Here is a 17,607-nt window from a genome sequence, read left to right as displayed (position 1 = left end):
TTGAAATAAACTTGCTTGAGAATAGGTAACCAGTGTAGCTGAGCCAAGGTTTGAGAGCTGGAAGATGCTTCTGGATCTTAAGTATCATGCACGCCTGGGCATTCTGCAGTACTTGTAATTTATTTAGGAGTCTGCTGCAGATTAACATATAGTGCACTACAGTAATCAAGTTTCAATATCACAAGTCTGGTAACCACCGGCTTCTGCATATCTTGTGGAATGAATGGACAAATCTTCCTCAAAATTATGAGAACAAGAAAAGATGAGGAAGTCACTTCAATGATGTTTTTTATCAAATTACAGTTTTTTGTCCAAAATAGTACGCAGGTTTTTGGCTTTGGAAACCGGTGTGAATGAGGGTTGTCCCAGTAAGTGCATTTCCTAGCCCATTAAACTGACAGGAGATGAACTAAGTACCCAGAGAGATTCTAACTCACATACAAGTATGTAGTTGAGTAACATTTATGTATTCACAGCAGCGATGAGGAAGAGACACTTAAGAAGTTGGATTAGTGATTTCTCACTTGTTTAGAGTATTATTTTCAAAGTAGGGCATACATTATGAACTAAGATGAATTGGAGTTGAAGATGGGGGGGGGTCAGTTATCAATAAGGTAAACCCTTACAAAATGAGTTTTTATATGCCTGGGTAAAGTGAAATGTTACATTTCACTCCCCACATTGTATTAAAGTGCTGCTCAAATTCGACTTTGATGCTAGGAGCACTAGGTAAGGAGGATCTGCAATATTTCTGCAGATTCAGAACCCCTAAAGTCTTCCTTAGTTGCACAGGGGTAGGGGTCCTGTAGAAATTAGGGAAATGCTTATAAAATATGTTTTTATAAGCCCTGGGGCTAGAAAACTGGACCAAGTCATTTGCCCCATAGTAAACCCCATGGCCCATAGGTTAACATGGTAGGAAGTTATTGATTAATAAATATTGATAGGAGAGGACTAGCCAGACCATTCAAAGACTTCCCAGAATGGTAGTAGTAAATCCAACAATATTATATTGTTGAATTTCTCCTCAAGTGTACGTAGAGAAAGTTATAAGACTTTCTTGTTTGTAAGTCCAAATTCAGCCTTCCAGTGGTCTGCCCTGATTGGTCAGAGTTAAGTGGATTAGCCAGGCTGCTTTGAAGAGGTGATAAGGAACCCCTAGGGATATCAACTTTCCTGGAAGGGCAGTGTGCTGGTCTAGGAATGCCAGGTCAGGGGGTGGAGTTGTAAACCATGCTCTTCAAAGGCAGAGGGGAGGCCTGGGTTTCTGTTTCACTCTTACACTTGACCAATGGTCAGGGCTAGGCTTAAGAAAGGTATGTGCAGATGGTAGGGGGAGAGGCCATGGAAATAAGCCATCCCAGGGGGTGTGTTTAGCCAGCTCTTACCTCCTTGCTAGAAAATCAGTCATTATGGATTTGGAACAATGGTGCACTCTGGGACAAAATAATGCCAAACTCTACAGGATGTGGTCATAACTATGAGGAGTTACTCTGCTCTCATTGGTCAGAAGTGACCTGGTGCTTGACCAAGAGAATTTTGAATAAGTATCTGAGAGGGTTAGAGCCCTCCAGATCTGCTGCTTGAAACTTACTGAAGCAAGAAGTGCCCTGCAGAGAAGTTTTGCTGTGCAAAGATTTCTAAGGCCTGACCTCTGAAGACTGCACCAAGTGAAACTGCAGCCCTGTGGGTTACCTTGCTGCAAAAAGACTCGGTGGACTCTCTGCAAGCTACAGGGTAAGAGAGCTCACCTGGACAGCCCCACAAAGAATTCCCAGCCTGGAGTACCAGTGGATTTGTTAGGGTGTTGTACAGGTGGATTGCGGAATTGAAGTTTCACACTTTCAAGGACCCTCTTGGAGTTCCCAGAACCTTGTATTGTGTGTTGGATACTTTGGGACCTGCAAGCAGAACTAAAGGAAGGAGTTCTAATTGGACCCGCCTGCTGGGGAAGGTGGCACATTTGGTGAGATTCTCCAGAACCCTTTTTAAAGGTGTCCCTGTCAGAGAAAACGAAATGACTTAAAGGGCACTGTTGGTTTCATTCATATCTCTGGTTCTCTACAGTAGATTATTTTTGTTTTGGTGTCATTTAAAAGATAAAAATATTACCGATTTTTATAAATTTGTGTTGTGTCTTCATTATTTACTGAAATGGTGTTTTTTAATGCTTTACATGCCTTTGAAGTTAAGCCTGTCTGCTCGCAGCCACGTTACCAAGGGCTGCGCATAGGAATAATTTTCTAAGACCTATGCTGGGTCCTATCATGTGTTAGTGGCCTTATTGCCAGTGGCAGACCTACATTTGCCCCTACCAATAACCCACTTTCCAACAAATATCCATCACTCACAGTTCTCTTTGCTCATCAGGGACATTTTTACAAGCCTTGCATGATGGTCCCAAAATGAAATGTCAGTAGTGGTAGCCCTGTCAAACAGGTTGAGGCTCCCACCAATGCTAAGTCAAAGGTTTCTGGTGCTGTACCCAGCTGAGCTATCACCATCAGAAACCCCGCAGATCCCCCCACTTGACCATCCATAATTTAGGGCTGCTTTTCCAAACAATAAATGTTGCCCTTTTTGTCCGTTGAACAGGGCCATAGCTATCAATAATACAGCTGGTGCAGTGGTCCAGAGGGTAAGGTATGAGGGGTGCATTTCACGCCATTTATGCACGGATGTTGTTTACTGCCCTAACGTGGACAAGTTAGTCTGTTTTTTAGGTGAAGCCTAGTGCAGCGCTCATGTGCTGACCTGGCGAGACTTATAGTAAGCGGGCTTCAAAAAGCTCAACACATGCTTGGTTACCTGCACAGGCCCCATCTGTTTTGAATTATTGTGCCCAGACGCGTGCGCGATAGTCCAAAACAGATGGCCTGGTGCTCGCTCTCGCGCGCACAACTCGCAGGAAGCTGCATTCCTTGTTTTCGTTTCTCACTACCTCGAAGTCGAGCTAAAGACTACCGTTCACCCAGCCAATAGGAGGGCCTGCACAACTTGTAGCATCTGAGATGCCTTTGGTCCGTGCACTCGGACCTACCCCCTATCTCTCAGCTGGCTGAGTTGTGACAGTGGAAGGTAAGCCCCCCTCCTGTTATCCATGTTCACCAAGCTCCCGCCCCCCTCCCGCTGTCCGCATACCCTTTGATTTGTTCCGCCCCCTCCCAACTTGCGGCGGCCCATGAGGTGCTCAACCCCCCCCCACCCTCGCAGCACACCACTGTTTATTAAAAGGCTGTGCAAAGTCAGCAAAAAGCATTGGCAAAGCTAAAAGGCGGGACCTATAGGCTTTGCCAATGCTTGACTGCCAAGCCGATACACGAGTGTTGCCAGTCGGGCGGGACACTAGTTTCTTCTTATGTTCCACCTCAGTGATCTCTTTCCTCAGACTGTGCTCTGGTGGCTGACACACTCTCCGAGATTTTCCTCAGAACTCTAACTGGAAGACTGAAGTCAATATTCACGGAGTTCATTTTGTGCACTAATGTTGCTCTGGTGATGTGGATAGCCAGGGGGTGGGCTCCGGCTCCACCAAGGCCAGTTCTGCCACTTTAGAGCCATAAACTAAGTAGTCTGATCCACAGGAGTAAATGTCACCAATTCTCGGGCATGACAAAGGAAACACTGTTGTCATCTATGGGGCAGTTACCATGATTAGCCACTCAGCAGCCAATACTATTTCCGATGTTGCCCTGCCTCAGTTAAACAAGGCGCCACCTTGCTGCACATCCAGTCATGCCTCCTCCCTTTCATGGTTGTCTAAACGTAATGCTTTCCTTACAACCCAGAACGGTTAGAGTGTGAACCCCATCCAGGAACACTAGTGTAGCTTGTGTAGGTCGATAGTCGTAAACATGCTAATGGATAACTTTTTTCTGCCAATGTGATGTGCTATTCAGGAAAAAAAAACAGAAAGGGATCTACACTTCTGGTCTGCAAAATAAAAATAAAAATCTATGTCAGGACCGAAGCCAAAACAAACAAGCCTTGGCATAGGCAATAGGTCTCGCCTTTGGGACCTTATAAGTGTTTACCCATGCAACAGCTGATGTTGTTGCACCAAGGATATTGTGCTGCATAACTAAATACTTATAAGCTCCCAAAGGCGAGACCTATTGGCTATGGCAATGCTTGTCTTATTTGAACACGCGGCAAGTGTTCCCAGATTCTCCAGTGTGTCGTTGTAAAAGATTGACTAAAGGGTACACACCTTTAGGAGACATTCCCTAGTATGCGTCCCAAAGATGTAAGATGCACAAGCTTAAGAACCAAAGCTTCCAGGCCTTCCCAAAATTATTTGATTGATCAGAAGACAGTAATTAGCCCTTACCTCCTTGAGCCCCCGTGAGTATTGAACAGGACTAGTGACCCTTTCCAAGAGACTTTAAGCCACTGATAGGCTTGACGAGAGTGGAGTACTACAGCCCCCTCCACAGAATCAAATCACTAACACAACTGCCAACATAAAGTTTATTGTGCTTGTAAAATAAACATGATCCAGAGTTCAAGAACTTGTGGTTCAACAAAAGGTTGCGGCAGAGTTCAAGAACTTTTGTTTCTACACGCTGTTGCCATGTTGTATCAGTGTTTGTTCCTCAAAGCCACTTCTCCTTGCATATCCAACCAACTTGAGACACTAGATATACTTCCACAACTTGGCCAAGAGTTCCTGAGTTTGGAGATCATATGAGTGGATCCACACACATTGCTCCTGGTGGCCGCGATGGCAGTGACCATCCCTTTATTCTGGGCGTGAGCCAACACAAGCCTATGCCGGTGAGGGATCAGTTGTCCTCCAGGAGCCAGGTTTGGTAATGGGTCACAAAATAGAGATTACAAGGTACAAAGCACGTCATGATCACATCCCACAACACACAAATATACGCACAAAGAGCACCATTTCCACAAACGAAAATCCCATTGATAAACAAAACTCATCACAAGAATAGACAGCATCCATACATAGAAAAACGTGACGCTTCGTATGTGGAATATCAAACATAAAGCCCTTGCAGACATAAACATCAGACAACATGCTACAGAAACATGGTCACTGAACACACTAAGCTCACTGAATGAATACAACCTGGGGATTATTTTCACGAAGAACAAGTGACCCACAAATCAATTACACTTACGTCCAGAGTTTGATATAGTCAGAGAATACGAATGTTAAGTGTTCACACACATAAAATATGAAACACGGTTATGACTAACTATAATAACCCCCACAAAGCATGTTGCTTTTGAGTTATTGTTTTACGCTCACAGTGATGCAGAAAAAAATTAGACCACTCACCAGGTGACCCAATAAGTGATTTATGTGTCAGTGAACATGAAACTGTATGTTAACAGTGAAATAAAAAAAATAAAAAACATGTAATCCGTTCTCGTTAGAAAGATGTTTGTTAAAATCGGCAAATTATGCAAGAGATGACAGATTAAGTGGCAAGTGTGGCAAATAGATACTGACTGACTGCTCAAATCACATTGATTCCAGTGACTGCACCCATTAAAGTTGTCATCGGTGCAAACACAATGAATATACTTTGAAACTACCAGTGAGTACAGCACCTCACTGGCTCCCAGCAAAGCACAGAGATCTGACTTTCACTATGAGGTCAACCAAACTAACTTGAAATGAGAAGAACGACAAAAACCTCACAGGCAATACTTCAACCAAAACTGTGCTTTATAGGATCAGCAGCACTCAACCCCATCCCTCACACCCAACCATCAGAGTGTGCGATGAGGCCCTTCGTTCGCCAAGAAGACGAGGACAGGCATTATATTAGCACTGTACATACAAACTGGACAAACCACGACAAGACAAGACGCGATGACCCCCACCCCCACCTTCCACAAAGGGGCTACATGCTCTGATTTAGCTCCGCCCTCCTGACCTTGGCATACCAACAAAGATATCGACTTTGGAAATGGGAATACAGGTTCGAATCCACGTGTCTGCTCAGCATCCTCTGATTCTGGGAAAATTGCTTAATCTCCCCATGCTTTAAAAAAATCGACTTTGTGTAATTTAATCTGGTGCTCAATTAAGGTCCTTGAATGCCCTTGGGCTAAATTTGCGCCGTATAAAGCTAAATACATTAAAATTATTTCACGCAAATATACAGATGTGCACACACAGTGCATCTCTTCCTGTTTGTTGTTATAACCTACAGATAATGCATGTGAACCGTGCAGAGATGTCATCCTGACAATGTTGTGTGTTTATATATTGCTTGTTTAAAAAAAATCCGTGATGTTAAGCTAAAGGTTTACATTAAAAAATAGACTCGAGACAACTCTCAAACCCCAAAAAAAGCACATTTGCTGAACACATAAAAGCAAGACTTTTGCAAGTGGTGTGTAGGCAGATCTCCAGTGCGAGTCTGGTTTGTAGGCATTTTGGTGTTCTTCTCAGAATCTCATGTTCCCACAGACATGTATTGCTTCTGCAATTGCTGGGAGTCTGATGTGTCGCAGGGGAAGGTCTGTAGCTTGACGACTTGGAATGGAATGTCCACAATGTAGGGTCAGGGCCCTGGAACTTCACTCTTGAGACTAGTAAATGGCCCTTTCTCTTGATTAACTACGTGTTGACATACGTCTATTGAAATTTGCACCCAAACTTTGCAAAAAAAGTTGCTTAGAAAAGTTTGTTTCATGCCTTCTAAAGTTCCAAAGCAACAGAAGAGATCTAATGAATATTCTCCACCCAGTACTTTGATGGACTTAGCTACATTTTTCTTTTAGCATATCGGAGACCATTGTATATGGAGTTGTGATCCTCATGTACTGTGTGCCTATAGGTGTGCCAACAACCCCCTTTATATTAGAGAAGACAGAGAACGGCAAACTTACACAAAATGCTGCATACAAAGACTTACTATCTGGTGATAGAAGGTGTTCCTGAATACACAAAGCAGGATCCTGTGCAGGCACAACACAATCACAGCACAACACTCACGTAAAATAAGGCTCACAGCATATACACAAACATGTACCAGTAAACACATGTATATTAAGGTACCACGACAAATGCACCTTTTAGCGACTGATACACAAAGATAGCTATCCAATGTGCACCATCTATGCATATAAAACATACATGCTATTGTACACAAATACAGTATCAGTGCTTAATTTGAACTGGTGGTCTCCGGTGCTCAGCACAGGCACTTAATTGTCAGCACCAGCACTTATGACAGTCCTCAACATGGTATCTAATTTAGAGATGAAAACAACACCAGTTGTTTATTAATTCAATACATACTACAATTACTAATACCTGCCACACAAGCCATACTTATAACTTGGGGACAGAGAGGGGGTTGAAATAGTCTGACTTATCACAATTGTAGGATTGTGACGGTTAGTAGTTGTGTTTTTAGTGTCGTTGGTAGCGCTGGGAGGGGCAATGGGTGGTGCCAGCTGCAGTGTGCCTTGATGACGAGGACACTGGCACTTATTTATTTTTCAAATTTAGCACTGTACAGTACATTCAGGGCCGGTGAAAAGATATATATGCTATTGAAGTAGTCATCATTCACTCAGCTTTTGTGGGCAAGATACCCAAAAGAACAATACACAAAACCAAAGTTTCGCCTTTACAAAGCAACTGCCTAAACTTTTTGGCTTTGCCAATGCTTATTTTCATTGGCATCTCTAGCTTTCTGGTGCGTCACAACACATCCCTTCATTTCAAAGATGTCTTTTGTGTGCACATTTGTGTGAGGTTGTGTTGTGACATATGTTAGCATATATGCACCAGTGACCATTTTGTTCACTTTACCATTCCAACATGGGAGAAGGCCAGGGGAGGATCTTGAGATAGAATTTATTAGGAAAGAGCACATGGGTCATCCTAAAACAATGTTTTTTTTTTAAAGAAAAAAATAGTATAGCCAGCTTCTGTAAACAACTTTGTAAACGTGTTCACATCGGTGAAATGTTATTGGCTGATACCAACGCTGATGGAAGTCTTGTTGCAAATGTCAAAAGCCAGTTGTATGACAGCAACCAATGGCTGAACGGAGTTGCCCAAAAGCCCTTTCTGTATCTTTATTTTTATGCTGTGTTTTGTGTGGTTTGTCACGACATGAGCTCTCACCAAACAGCTAAGCTGTCTGTAGGCGCGACCTAAACAGAATTAGCCTTACAGCTCCACCGCCATATCGAGCACATTTCCTCCAATGTGGTCAAGTAGCTGGGTTTACAATTTGACTCATACACATCCTCGCTGGCTTCTGCCACAGGTGAGCTATCAAGATTGCAACAAACAGACCACTGACAAAGCCCTTCAGTGCCTCAACAAATGGGACCTGTGTCTCCTCATCCTTTTGGAGTTATCCATGGCTTCCGGCTTAGTTAGTGGTCCACAGAACAAATATGGATAGTCACCAAACTGTCTGCAAATAGCTTCATTCCCTTCTCTCAGACAAACAATATTGGGACAATTCTTAAATCTTTTTTTCCCACGCTAAAAGAAATTTGGTGCACAAAAATCTTGGCAAGTGTGCTTTTATCCTTTGCAAAAGTTATATTTTTTAATACAGAAATTTCATCAGGCTAGTAGAATGTCTGCTTTCACAAATCCAGTGTTATAAGGGTGGATCTGTGGTCCTTTTTGGGTCTTGTCTCAGACAGCATATCTTGTGTTGAGAAACATTTTGTTACCTTACAGTGGGCTTAGAGTCCGCCCATTACTTACTAGTGCTTGGCTTCATTGTTGCTCACATTTGTTTACTTTTAATTCTTTACCAAATGTGGGATTCACTCATCTTCTTGGATTAACACCACCACCCCCCCCCCGAATCATGGCCTCATTACTTGTACCCTACCACTACTCTGTTTTTAGGCACTACTTTTTTCTTTTTGTTTAAGCACTCTATTCGATTGCTTGTGCTGTTTTCCTCTTGCTCACGTATAAATTTTGCTCACTCCCAGTGTGCTGCCCCCTACTAGTGTCTTCTATTTCTTCCCTCACCTTCTTGTTGCAAATTCTCTCGTTCCTCTGCTCCCCCACCATTCCTCTGTCTCTTCGTCTGCACCCTCCTCTTGTTCCTTTCTCACACCCTTCATGTTGCATATCCCTAATTGAGTCCCCCTTCCGTCACTTCCACCTGTGTCACTCCCCCTCAGTGTCACCCACTTTAGTTGCTCCCCTCATCCCCTGTGTTGCTTCATACATACCCTCTTATTTCTTCCCCTCTCCGTGTTGCTTTGCCCCACATTGCTCTCCCCACACTGTGTTGCTTCCCCCACTCGCACTACTTTTTTTTACCAATCCAACTGAGATCTGCAATCAATAAAAAGAGAAAAAGGATGCTGGACAGCATTGCAGCTGTGTAGCATGCCTGGAACCATTGCAAAGCCAACAAGTCCCAAAGGCAAGACCTACTGGCTTTGCAAATGCTTGTTAGGTTTGTAATTAGTCAAAACCTTTGGATCTTGTGAAAATGATATGCAAAGTATACTTGCATGTAGGGGCTTTCAGCCAACCATCTTCATCCATTGGCTTGCTATTGGGTCATTCCCCTTTTTCGTCCACTCACTACAGCACACAGCAAGAGGCAATGGGCCAGCCTACCTCAGCCATTGGCTAACCTCACTGTGAGTGATGACATTCTGTCCTTTTACAAGGGACACATAACACACAAAGCATATCCCCAAGTGCCAGGGAAGGGTACGGCAATGTTTGCTTTTTGAGACCAAAAATATTTTTGCTTGTAGCCATTTTTATTTTTGTTAGATTGGTAATGCTGATGCCAGGCAGGTTTTCCAAGAATACAGTTTTGCAAAAACCATGATAAAACAAACAAAGCTCAAAGCCAAAAAACATGCAGTCAACACAAGACCTATTAGCTTTGCCAATGCTTGTTTTTCGGTGGGTCCACATGTAAATGCTGATGCATGGCCACAAATTCATACGTTTGTGTATTCACCAACAATTTACCAGTACTTGACCCTAGCAACACATACAATTATTCTCCTGAACAAAGCACAGTTAATTGTGTTTCAAAGTTTGAGTATGGAGAGAGCTGCCTAAAAGTGTTGGGAGAGTCGAAGGGCTTCCTTCAAGAGCTAATAGAGAATTCGAAAATGATGTAAAATCAATCTTACACCACATTGCTACCTGCAGAAATATACACCCAATCTTTGCTTTGTGCTCCAGTGTTCCAGCTAGGCAATCAAGGAAATTCAATGCACCAATGTCACCAATGTCACTTAGCGATGTCCTCTACTCAAGACACCTTCACAAATAATCCACTTTCAGATGTTAGCGGTCTCCTGAGCAACCGCAACCATAGACCAAGGATTAAGACATGGCCGCCAACATGGCGCCCACAGATGTTTGACCATCTCCTTGTGCCAAGTCCCTGAGCCGCCCCATTGACTCACTCAAGACTCCAGACTCAACAAATCAACACCAAAACCCAAGCATCCTGGAGTCAGGTCAGACATCTCAGGACGTGAAGTTCTTTTACCCCCTCCTTCCTAATACCTCACAACACATCCCAAATCGGGGGGGGGGGGGCATGGGGGCTGCCAGGATACTATAACAATTACATTCTCCATTTCTCACAAGAGATGAAGAGCTTCTTATTACCTCACATGTCCTACTAATTCGCAGCGCCGAGATATCCCCAGGGCTGATAGCACTGTGAGGTGTGGATTTTCTGTAGTTTGAAGGCAAAAGGCCGGTAGTGAAAGGTTCCTGATGTTTACTGCTCGCTACAACATTATTCATACAAATAAATGAATCCTACATACACGTAATACATACACTAATGTGCTTCAACACACTATGTACATACACCACAGACGACAGCTATAGACCAATATAAACACAGCAGTGGACTGGCAACAGGAGGATCAGGATGCGTGCCCCTGTTGGAGGGCATTGGGTTTTATCGGGCAAATCAATGTATCTCCAAATCCCTGGGACCCCTTTTCTCTCAAAATCAGAATTTAGAAGATGGCTAAACTCCAGAGTAGCTGGAACAAGAGGATATTCTTGTAGCACCTCTGTCTCAAAGCGCGTGGGTCTGTTATTGTTGGTTTAATGGTTACAGTATATAGTTTGATTATGAACAAATTGCTGCATTATATTTAAAAAGGCCGTTTATGGGCCAGTCATTAAGGAAATTTCAGAACTTCTGCGATTGGATGAGCCTACGTGTACCGATCTCCCATTGGATATTAAGTGGCCATGATTGTACAATAAAACGTGCCCTTTGTACACTGAACAATGCATATATAAAACATTGGTAGACTACTGGCATGTTACATATGCACGCATGAAGGCCGTTTACCATATAAAACATGTGAGCTCATGGTGAGCCCTGCAGTCTTCATCACACCTCTCACTTGGGGGTACTTTCGGCCATCCGGTGTACTCGCCCTCACAGGCGCTTTCCAGACACGCAAGGGCAAGGGATGCACTTTACATAGATAGTTGTTGTGTCCTGCGAGACACAGGTGGGCCTAGGGCCCAAGACACAACAATAGACTCACTCAACCAATCGGCGCCGGACTCCCACGGGGGTCCTACCACTGTGCAAACTGGCTGTCTGACCAAACGACAATAGAAAGGCCTCGTGGGCGAGATATTTGGAAAATGTTTCCATATTTTGCGGAATGTTCGAGTCTTGTGTTCCTGGCTGAAAATCTCCAGTGCTCGGATACTCAGGACCAGAGAACTCGGGGACGCCCCGTGGTTTTTTCTTCAGTCTGCAAACTGATGACACATCCCTTGGAGGTTTGTTAGAGAGCAGTAACCTGGCAACGGGAGGGAGCCGGCACTATTCTGGTCTGGATAGGTGGTGGGAGCAGGTGGGCGCCACAACTGACCGGGAGACGAAGCTGGCCCTGTGAGGGCCAGGAGGAGACAGGCACGGCAAGAAGAGCCGGGTTCAAAAGTGGAAGGCCGGCGACATGATCGGATTGGGGTGGGTGGTGGTGGTTGTACTAGTTCTGTCTAATTGGAGAGAAGGCTGGTTTCTGTGGACGAGGCAGGCACTGCCCGAGCTTAGCCTGGATGGAAACTGACCCTGTCAAAACGTGGCACTGGTTGAGCTTGGCCTGGCTGGGGCAATGATTTGCGGCTTGGATGCAGGAAGCGGGCACTGCCTGAGCGTGAGTGACAGGACAGAAGCCGCCAGAGCCTGAGCTTGGAGTGAAAGTCTGCACTGCTCGGGTCGTGCTGGAACCAAGACACGGCATGACCTTGACACAGGCAGCGATTATTGCCGGATCCAGGGTGTGGACGGGTGCAGTTGACACCAGCAGCGCTTGGCTGTGAAGGTGGCACCGCCCGAGCATGTCTGGGAAGAGTCTGCTTGCCAATGAGCGAGGGATGGCAAAGTAACTCATGCCTGAAGCTGGGGCGTAGCGGGCACTGGAGAGCGCTGGCTCACGTGTCACCTTGCACAGCGGAAGCAGGGGCATGACATGACACTGTCAAAGCAGGGTAGGCTGAAAGTTGCCCGGGACAGGGGAAAACTCCATTTCCAGAGTCTGGATTGGTTGGAGCAGATGCCTGCCACTGACTGCAAACCTGCATTACACCCCAGCATCTGCCTCTGTCTCCACTGAGCCTGGCTGGGGTGAGCCTGGCACCACAATCAGTGAGTCCAGAGGGAGTGTGGTGTTGAGTCAGGCTGGTGTGTGATTGGCACTGCCAGCGCCTAGCTAAGACATATCCTGCCAGTGCCAGCGCCTGGAAGGCTGCTAGTGCAGACTTGGCAAGGCTGGGCCAAGGGCAGATGGCACTGCCCGACGGCTCTGACAAAGCTTTGCCGGGACGTCAGTCCGAGATGAAGGCTGCCTGCTTCCCCGACTCTCCCTGCTTGCACTTCCCTCCTCTGTGCTCCCAGCCCCTCCCTGCCCTGTGAGTTTCACTGACCTGGCATGGCGGGTGGCACGCGCTCTCTGGGGGTCCCGAACGCGCGGGGAGGACTTTTGTCTGCAGAAAGCTTTCAGCATCGGAGACTTCCTAGTGTAAGAGCCCGGCGCGGATCCCTCCCACGGCGGCGAGTGGGTGGTGACAGAGGAGGCGGAGCCCCGTCGGCCAGCCGCCCCGCCTGCCCCGCCTGCCCCGCCTCGGGTTTCATGCTGAGCTGTCAATGCCAAGCCACGGAGCACTGCAGACCTTCCCTCGCCTGCAGCTCTGTGCTACGCCTGCCTCAGATCATAGGTGGCGCTGGTGGCACCGCCGGCGGACTCTGAGACCTCACAGCGCTCTGTCTCGGAGGAGGAGCTATCGTGCCACGCCAATACAGCATCATTTATCATGTGCGGGACCTCCGCCGGCGCGTGCCACACAAATACACTGCTTAGGATAACATGCGAAGTGCTCTTGAGCAGGCAGTCATAGCTTGTAATACTTAGAGGTCGGCAAATCAAAAGGGAAAGACGAGCCAGAATAGAGCCAAGGATCTGGATTGGGCTTGGCTCTAAGTCAGAGCCCTTGCACGAGCCGAGCCATGAAAATGCTAGGTTTCAGAAATGAATTCCAAACAGTGTATTGCTTTAACATGCAGACGCGTTTCACCATAGCACACCATATTATATCACTGATTTGAGAGACGTATTAAAAGTGATAGTTTGACCTTAGAAGTTAGAAACATTCATGACCACGCCCTGCCGACAATGTAATTAGTGAACAAGTGCAGGAGTAAGTCATTTTTCATGTGCACCCTACATGTGGCTTGGTTTTAAAATTATACACGTAGTATATTAAATCAAGCACACGAGAAATCACGGCCTAGTGTCACACAATTTGGGCAAGCAGGAAAGCCAGGATTGATCCTACGTTTCCTGGGTTCACATTGTGCAGTTTGTATACTGACAGGTCTCTTCTTCTCCTTTTACATCAAAGGTTAATGCTTTGTCCTTGATTCTTTGTGCAGGATGTGGGTGCCAGGGAGAACCCACATAAAAGTTCAGCTCGTTTTGGGCTTGAAGGTACAAGTGGGCCTGGAGCACAGCCAGAACCAAGCATCTGTGTCAAGAATAGCTAAGGGCCACCAGTGGATCACCTACCTTAAGCGATAATATTAGCAACACTATTTATAACAATCCCATCTCCATGAAAGTTGTGCCTTTCTTGTCATAAAAATGTTATCTTTCTGTAAATATATCTAATGTGACATAAGCTTGTTTAATTTCCTTTAAAAAAAAAAGTTTTGCCATGCTGGAGTCCAATACTCTCTCAATGACATGTATCCACACCCCTCCCCTTCTTCATGCTCGATTTTGAAAGATTTTATGAGCAGCATTTCATCTTGAGATGCTACTGCTGCAATAAAAATGTTGTTTGTAAAGCGCCCTGATGCTGTTTAGATTTGGGAGCGCTCTGATGCTCTTTAGAGTTGGGGTCGCGCTATATCAAATACCTACAATAAAATATAATCGAATGTATTATTACTACCAATACTTATAGTTATTATTGTAATTATTACTGATGATATTATTATTATTATTATTATTATTATTATAGTACACAAGGCTTAGACAACAAGTGCTGGTTTCTTGTCCATTGCATGAACACACTGTTGCAGAGATGCCAATGTTTATGTGCAGGGAGATTTATACCACCCCTTTCATACATGGTGTCCTATTCTTTTGTTCTGCCCTTCTAAGCAGTGGTGCATGCTTCAGTGTCAATGTAGGTTTATGTACACTTCTTGAAGATTAGAGGTGGGGCAGAGCCCTGCGTGGGCACCCAGGGCATTCGATGGGCAGTGGCCACGAGCCTTGATAGTTTTCTATCATGGTGCTTTCGTCTGTTGTTGACTTCAGTGATGCCTCTGCCAACCTTGTTCTTCAACACAGGGTGTATCTGGAGACACTTGTGCAGGAAGTTGGCACTTGTGATGTCCTACATCTTTTGTCTGGTACACGTGGTTTTAAGCATCAGAGCTTGTCCAGCTGGAAGCCAATAGAGCATTGTTTCACTTCAGTCCATTCTGAATTTTTAATTTCAGATTTGGAGTATGTGCAGCATTCTCAAACTGGACGACGTCCTGTTAGTTTCTTTCAACTACTTCCCGATTTCCTGCTTCCCCATTTTATAACTCTTACGAATCCCATTGGCTGCTCCACTTTGTGTTACTCTCTCATAATGAAAAGCATATGGCAGCGCGATTCTATTTTTGTAGCATGGAAATAATATGTTTCCAGAACTTCAGGCAAGAAAGTATTTAAACTGCCACAAGAGGAATGACTTCCAAACAGTAAGGTGTCTGTTCACAAAGGCATGCTGTAGTACTACAGAATAGTCCCATTTTACATCCTTTTTTGATGTTTTGGGTCTAATTCAGAAAGACAGGTAACAGTACATGGAGTTGTACTGCAGGAGTACATTTTGACAAAGTCTAGCATGGCTTTGTGATTAGGCTCTTAATATGGCATTTTATGACATCCTCTCTCAAAGGGCAACTGTGGCAGAGACCATATTTCCCTTGTCCAGACACAACTTGCGTTTGACTCCCCTGGAAGGCTTTGCAGTTCATTTTATTGGCATTGACGTAGACTAGTTTCCAATTCTCTGGTCAGGACAGAACCTTCGTTCTAGTGACGCCAACTCAATGATTTGCATGCATCCATGCATCATACTGTCTCTTAAGCATGATAGGCCTGTGGCTGGTGTTTTTAAAAATGGCCAGAATATGTTGGGAGAAGGTCAGGTCAATACTGAAGCATATGAGTTTTTTCTTTTCTTACAACTGACTGATCTTACAATGGCATCTTGGAGCTACTGAGCACCTGAGCCTCTTGCCACTAGAATCTTTGTTTTAACCCCCTTTAGACAGAGGAAGCCCCCTTTACCCAACTGTAGACATAAAACAGACTTTTAGTAATAAAGTGCTCTATTAATTGTTCAAGAATTCTATCTAGGCAGAGGTAGACTGCTGTGTCATCTGTGTACATCTGGTAATGCAGGCTGGTAATGAGTTTACACATGCTAAAGAAGCATGGGTCTGTTTTACAGAGGTAGTAATAGCTCTAAACCTTAGGACACCCCTGACTATATCTTTCCCAGCTGATACAGCGGAAGAGCTCATCTTAACCTTTTGACTGCAGTCGAAGAAGAAGGATTGTACTCATGCTACAGCTGCTCCTGCTACCCAAGTTCACTTTTTCAGGTGTGACATGCTGAGATGTATCAGGACTCCTGGATGGTTTGAGTAAAGTGTCATGCGTGGGGGTGCTCTTTATAAATGCCAAGGCCAATCCTACTCTCCTGAAAAACCTGAAACCTGTTCACTGGTTGTACAAGATTTCAGGCTCTCCATAATGGCCTGAAGTTCTAACCTGATCCTCATTCTATGCTTTTAGGATCTTGCACGGCAAAGGGAGCATTCGTGGACAACATCTTTCTGGCCCACCGAAGATGTTTTTTTCAATTTAGAATGATGGATACTAAACTTTTCAAACCTGTGTTATTCACTAAACTATGATATTTGCTGGAAGTCATGTGTTCATTTTGAATAATGGAAGCATCATTGAAACAGAATATTGGAAAACTTATTCTGTGACCATGGAAACTCACAGGTATACACTGCAAGGTGTATTGACCGGTGGTGGGTGTCAGCTCTGAACACTCACTTGACAGGAGCATCCTGATTGGGAGAGTTTCTTTTCATTTTTCACTCAAATAATGTGAATTGATCCTTGCAGATTTATGTACTGGAGCAAGAGGAGTTTTTGAGGCCCTCAGGTTTGTTGATTTTGCAATACATTTTAAATGGCTGCTCATATGGTTGTTTGCTCTCATTATTCCTGTTAATAGGGACATTTTTGCAAAGCAAACTTTTACGTGGTTTATTTACAACAGTTCTTGTCCTCTGCTCTCTTAGACATTTTCCGCTGCTTCACTTTTATTGGTATGTATTTTATTTTACATTACTTTTAAAGTGCATGTTCACCCACTAGGTCCAAGCTTTGTATTTTGTGGAGAAGGTGGTCACTTCGCGGTCTCAGATTTCCTTCGGTAAGGTGATCAGACAGCTCTAGCTGCAGACCACAAACCTTCACAGAACCAACCAGTCTGCGATGGAAACATTTTGAAGTCATACCGCAGACTTAGAAAAGGTGTTGCAATGCCATACTAGTGGCAGACTGTGAGCTATACAAGTGCTAATTAACAACAGTAAACACAATATTTGGGAAAGGTCACATCACTCTTTTTAGGTAGAAGCCTACCAGACAGGGCAGCTGTCTGTTTGCTGAAGACTTTTTGGCGAGATTCTGAAAAATTCCCTACAGATGTATTCTGCCAATTGCTTCACCTTGGCAGTGGCATAGCGGGGCGGAGGGTTGTGGCCCGTCGCGGGTGGTATGACTTTTAGTGGTGGTAGAATCACCACCTGCTCTTACCTGGTGCCGCCATGCAGCAACGAAATGCAGGAAACACCTGCATCCCCCTCTTAACATTCGAATGCCACGGGTGGCAAAAGTAGGGTCCGCCACAGGCCGTATAATGCCTAGCTACGCCACTGACCACTGGCTTTGTGTTTTGTACCTCACAGTTACTTGCTTTCTATTTGCTGGCTTTATTTATGTTAGGCTATGCAGCTTGGGGAAGTCCCGCCTGTG

General features: G+C 44.8%; 1 protein-coding gene across 4 annotated transcripts in view; it reads right to left on the bottom strand.

The window, feature by feature from the left end:
• Positions 1-13,047, bottom strand: part of CARD19 (caspase recruitment domain family member 19) — a 136,206-nt gene extending 123,159 nt beyond the window's left edge. For 3 of the 4 annotated variants that reach the window (XM_086939159.1, XM_086939162.1, XM_086939161.1), the window contains exon 1: positions 12,911-13,047. Coding sequence is in view for 1 of the 4 variants with exons in the window: in XM_086939160.1 (XP_086795286.1) it covers positions 12,911-12,917 (7 nt within the window). In the remaining 3 variants the exon portion in view is untranslated. The remainder of the gene's footprint in view (positions 1-12,910) is intronic. The other variant, XM_086939160.1, reaches the window with a different exon arrangement.
• Positions 13,048-17,607: the final 4,560 nt, after the last annotated feature.

Source organism: Lissotriton vulgaris, chromosome 9, assembly GCF_964263255.1.
Source record: "Lissotriton vulgaris chromosome 9, aLisVul1.2, whole genome shotgun sequence".
NCBI classification, from domain to species: domain Eukaryota; kingdom Metazoa; phylum Chordata; class Amphibia; order Caudata; family Salamandridae; genus Lissotriton; species Lissotriton vulgaris.
The sequence above is the reverse complement of the archived record's forward strand: the minus strand, read 5'-3'. Positions and strand labels throughout refer to the sequence as shown.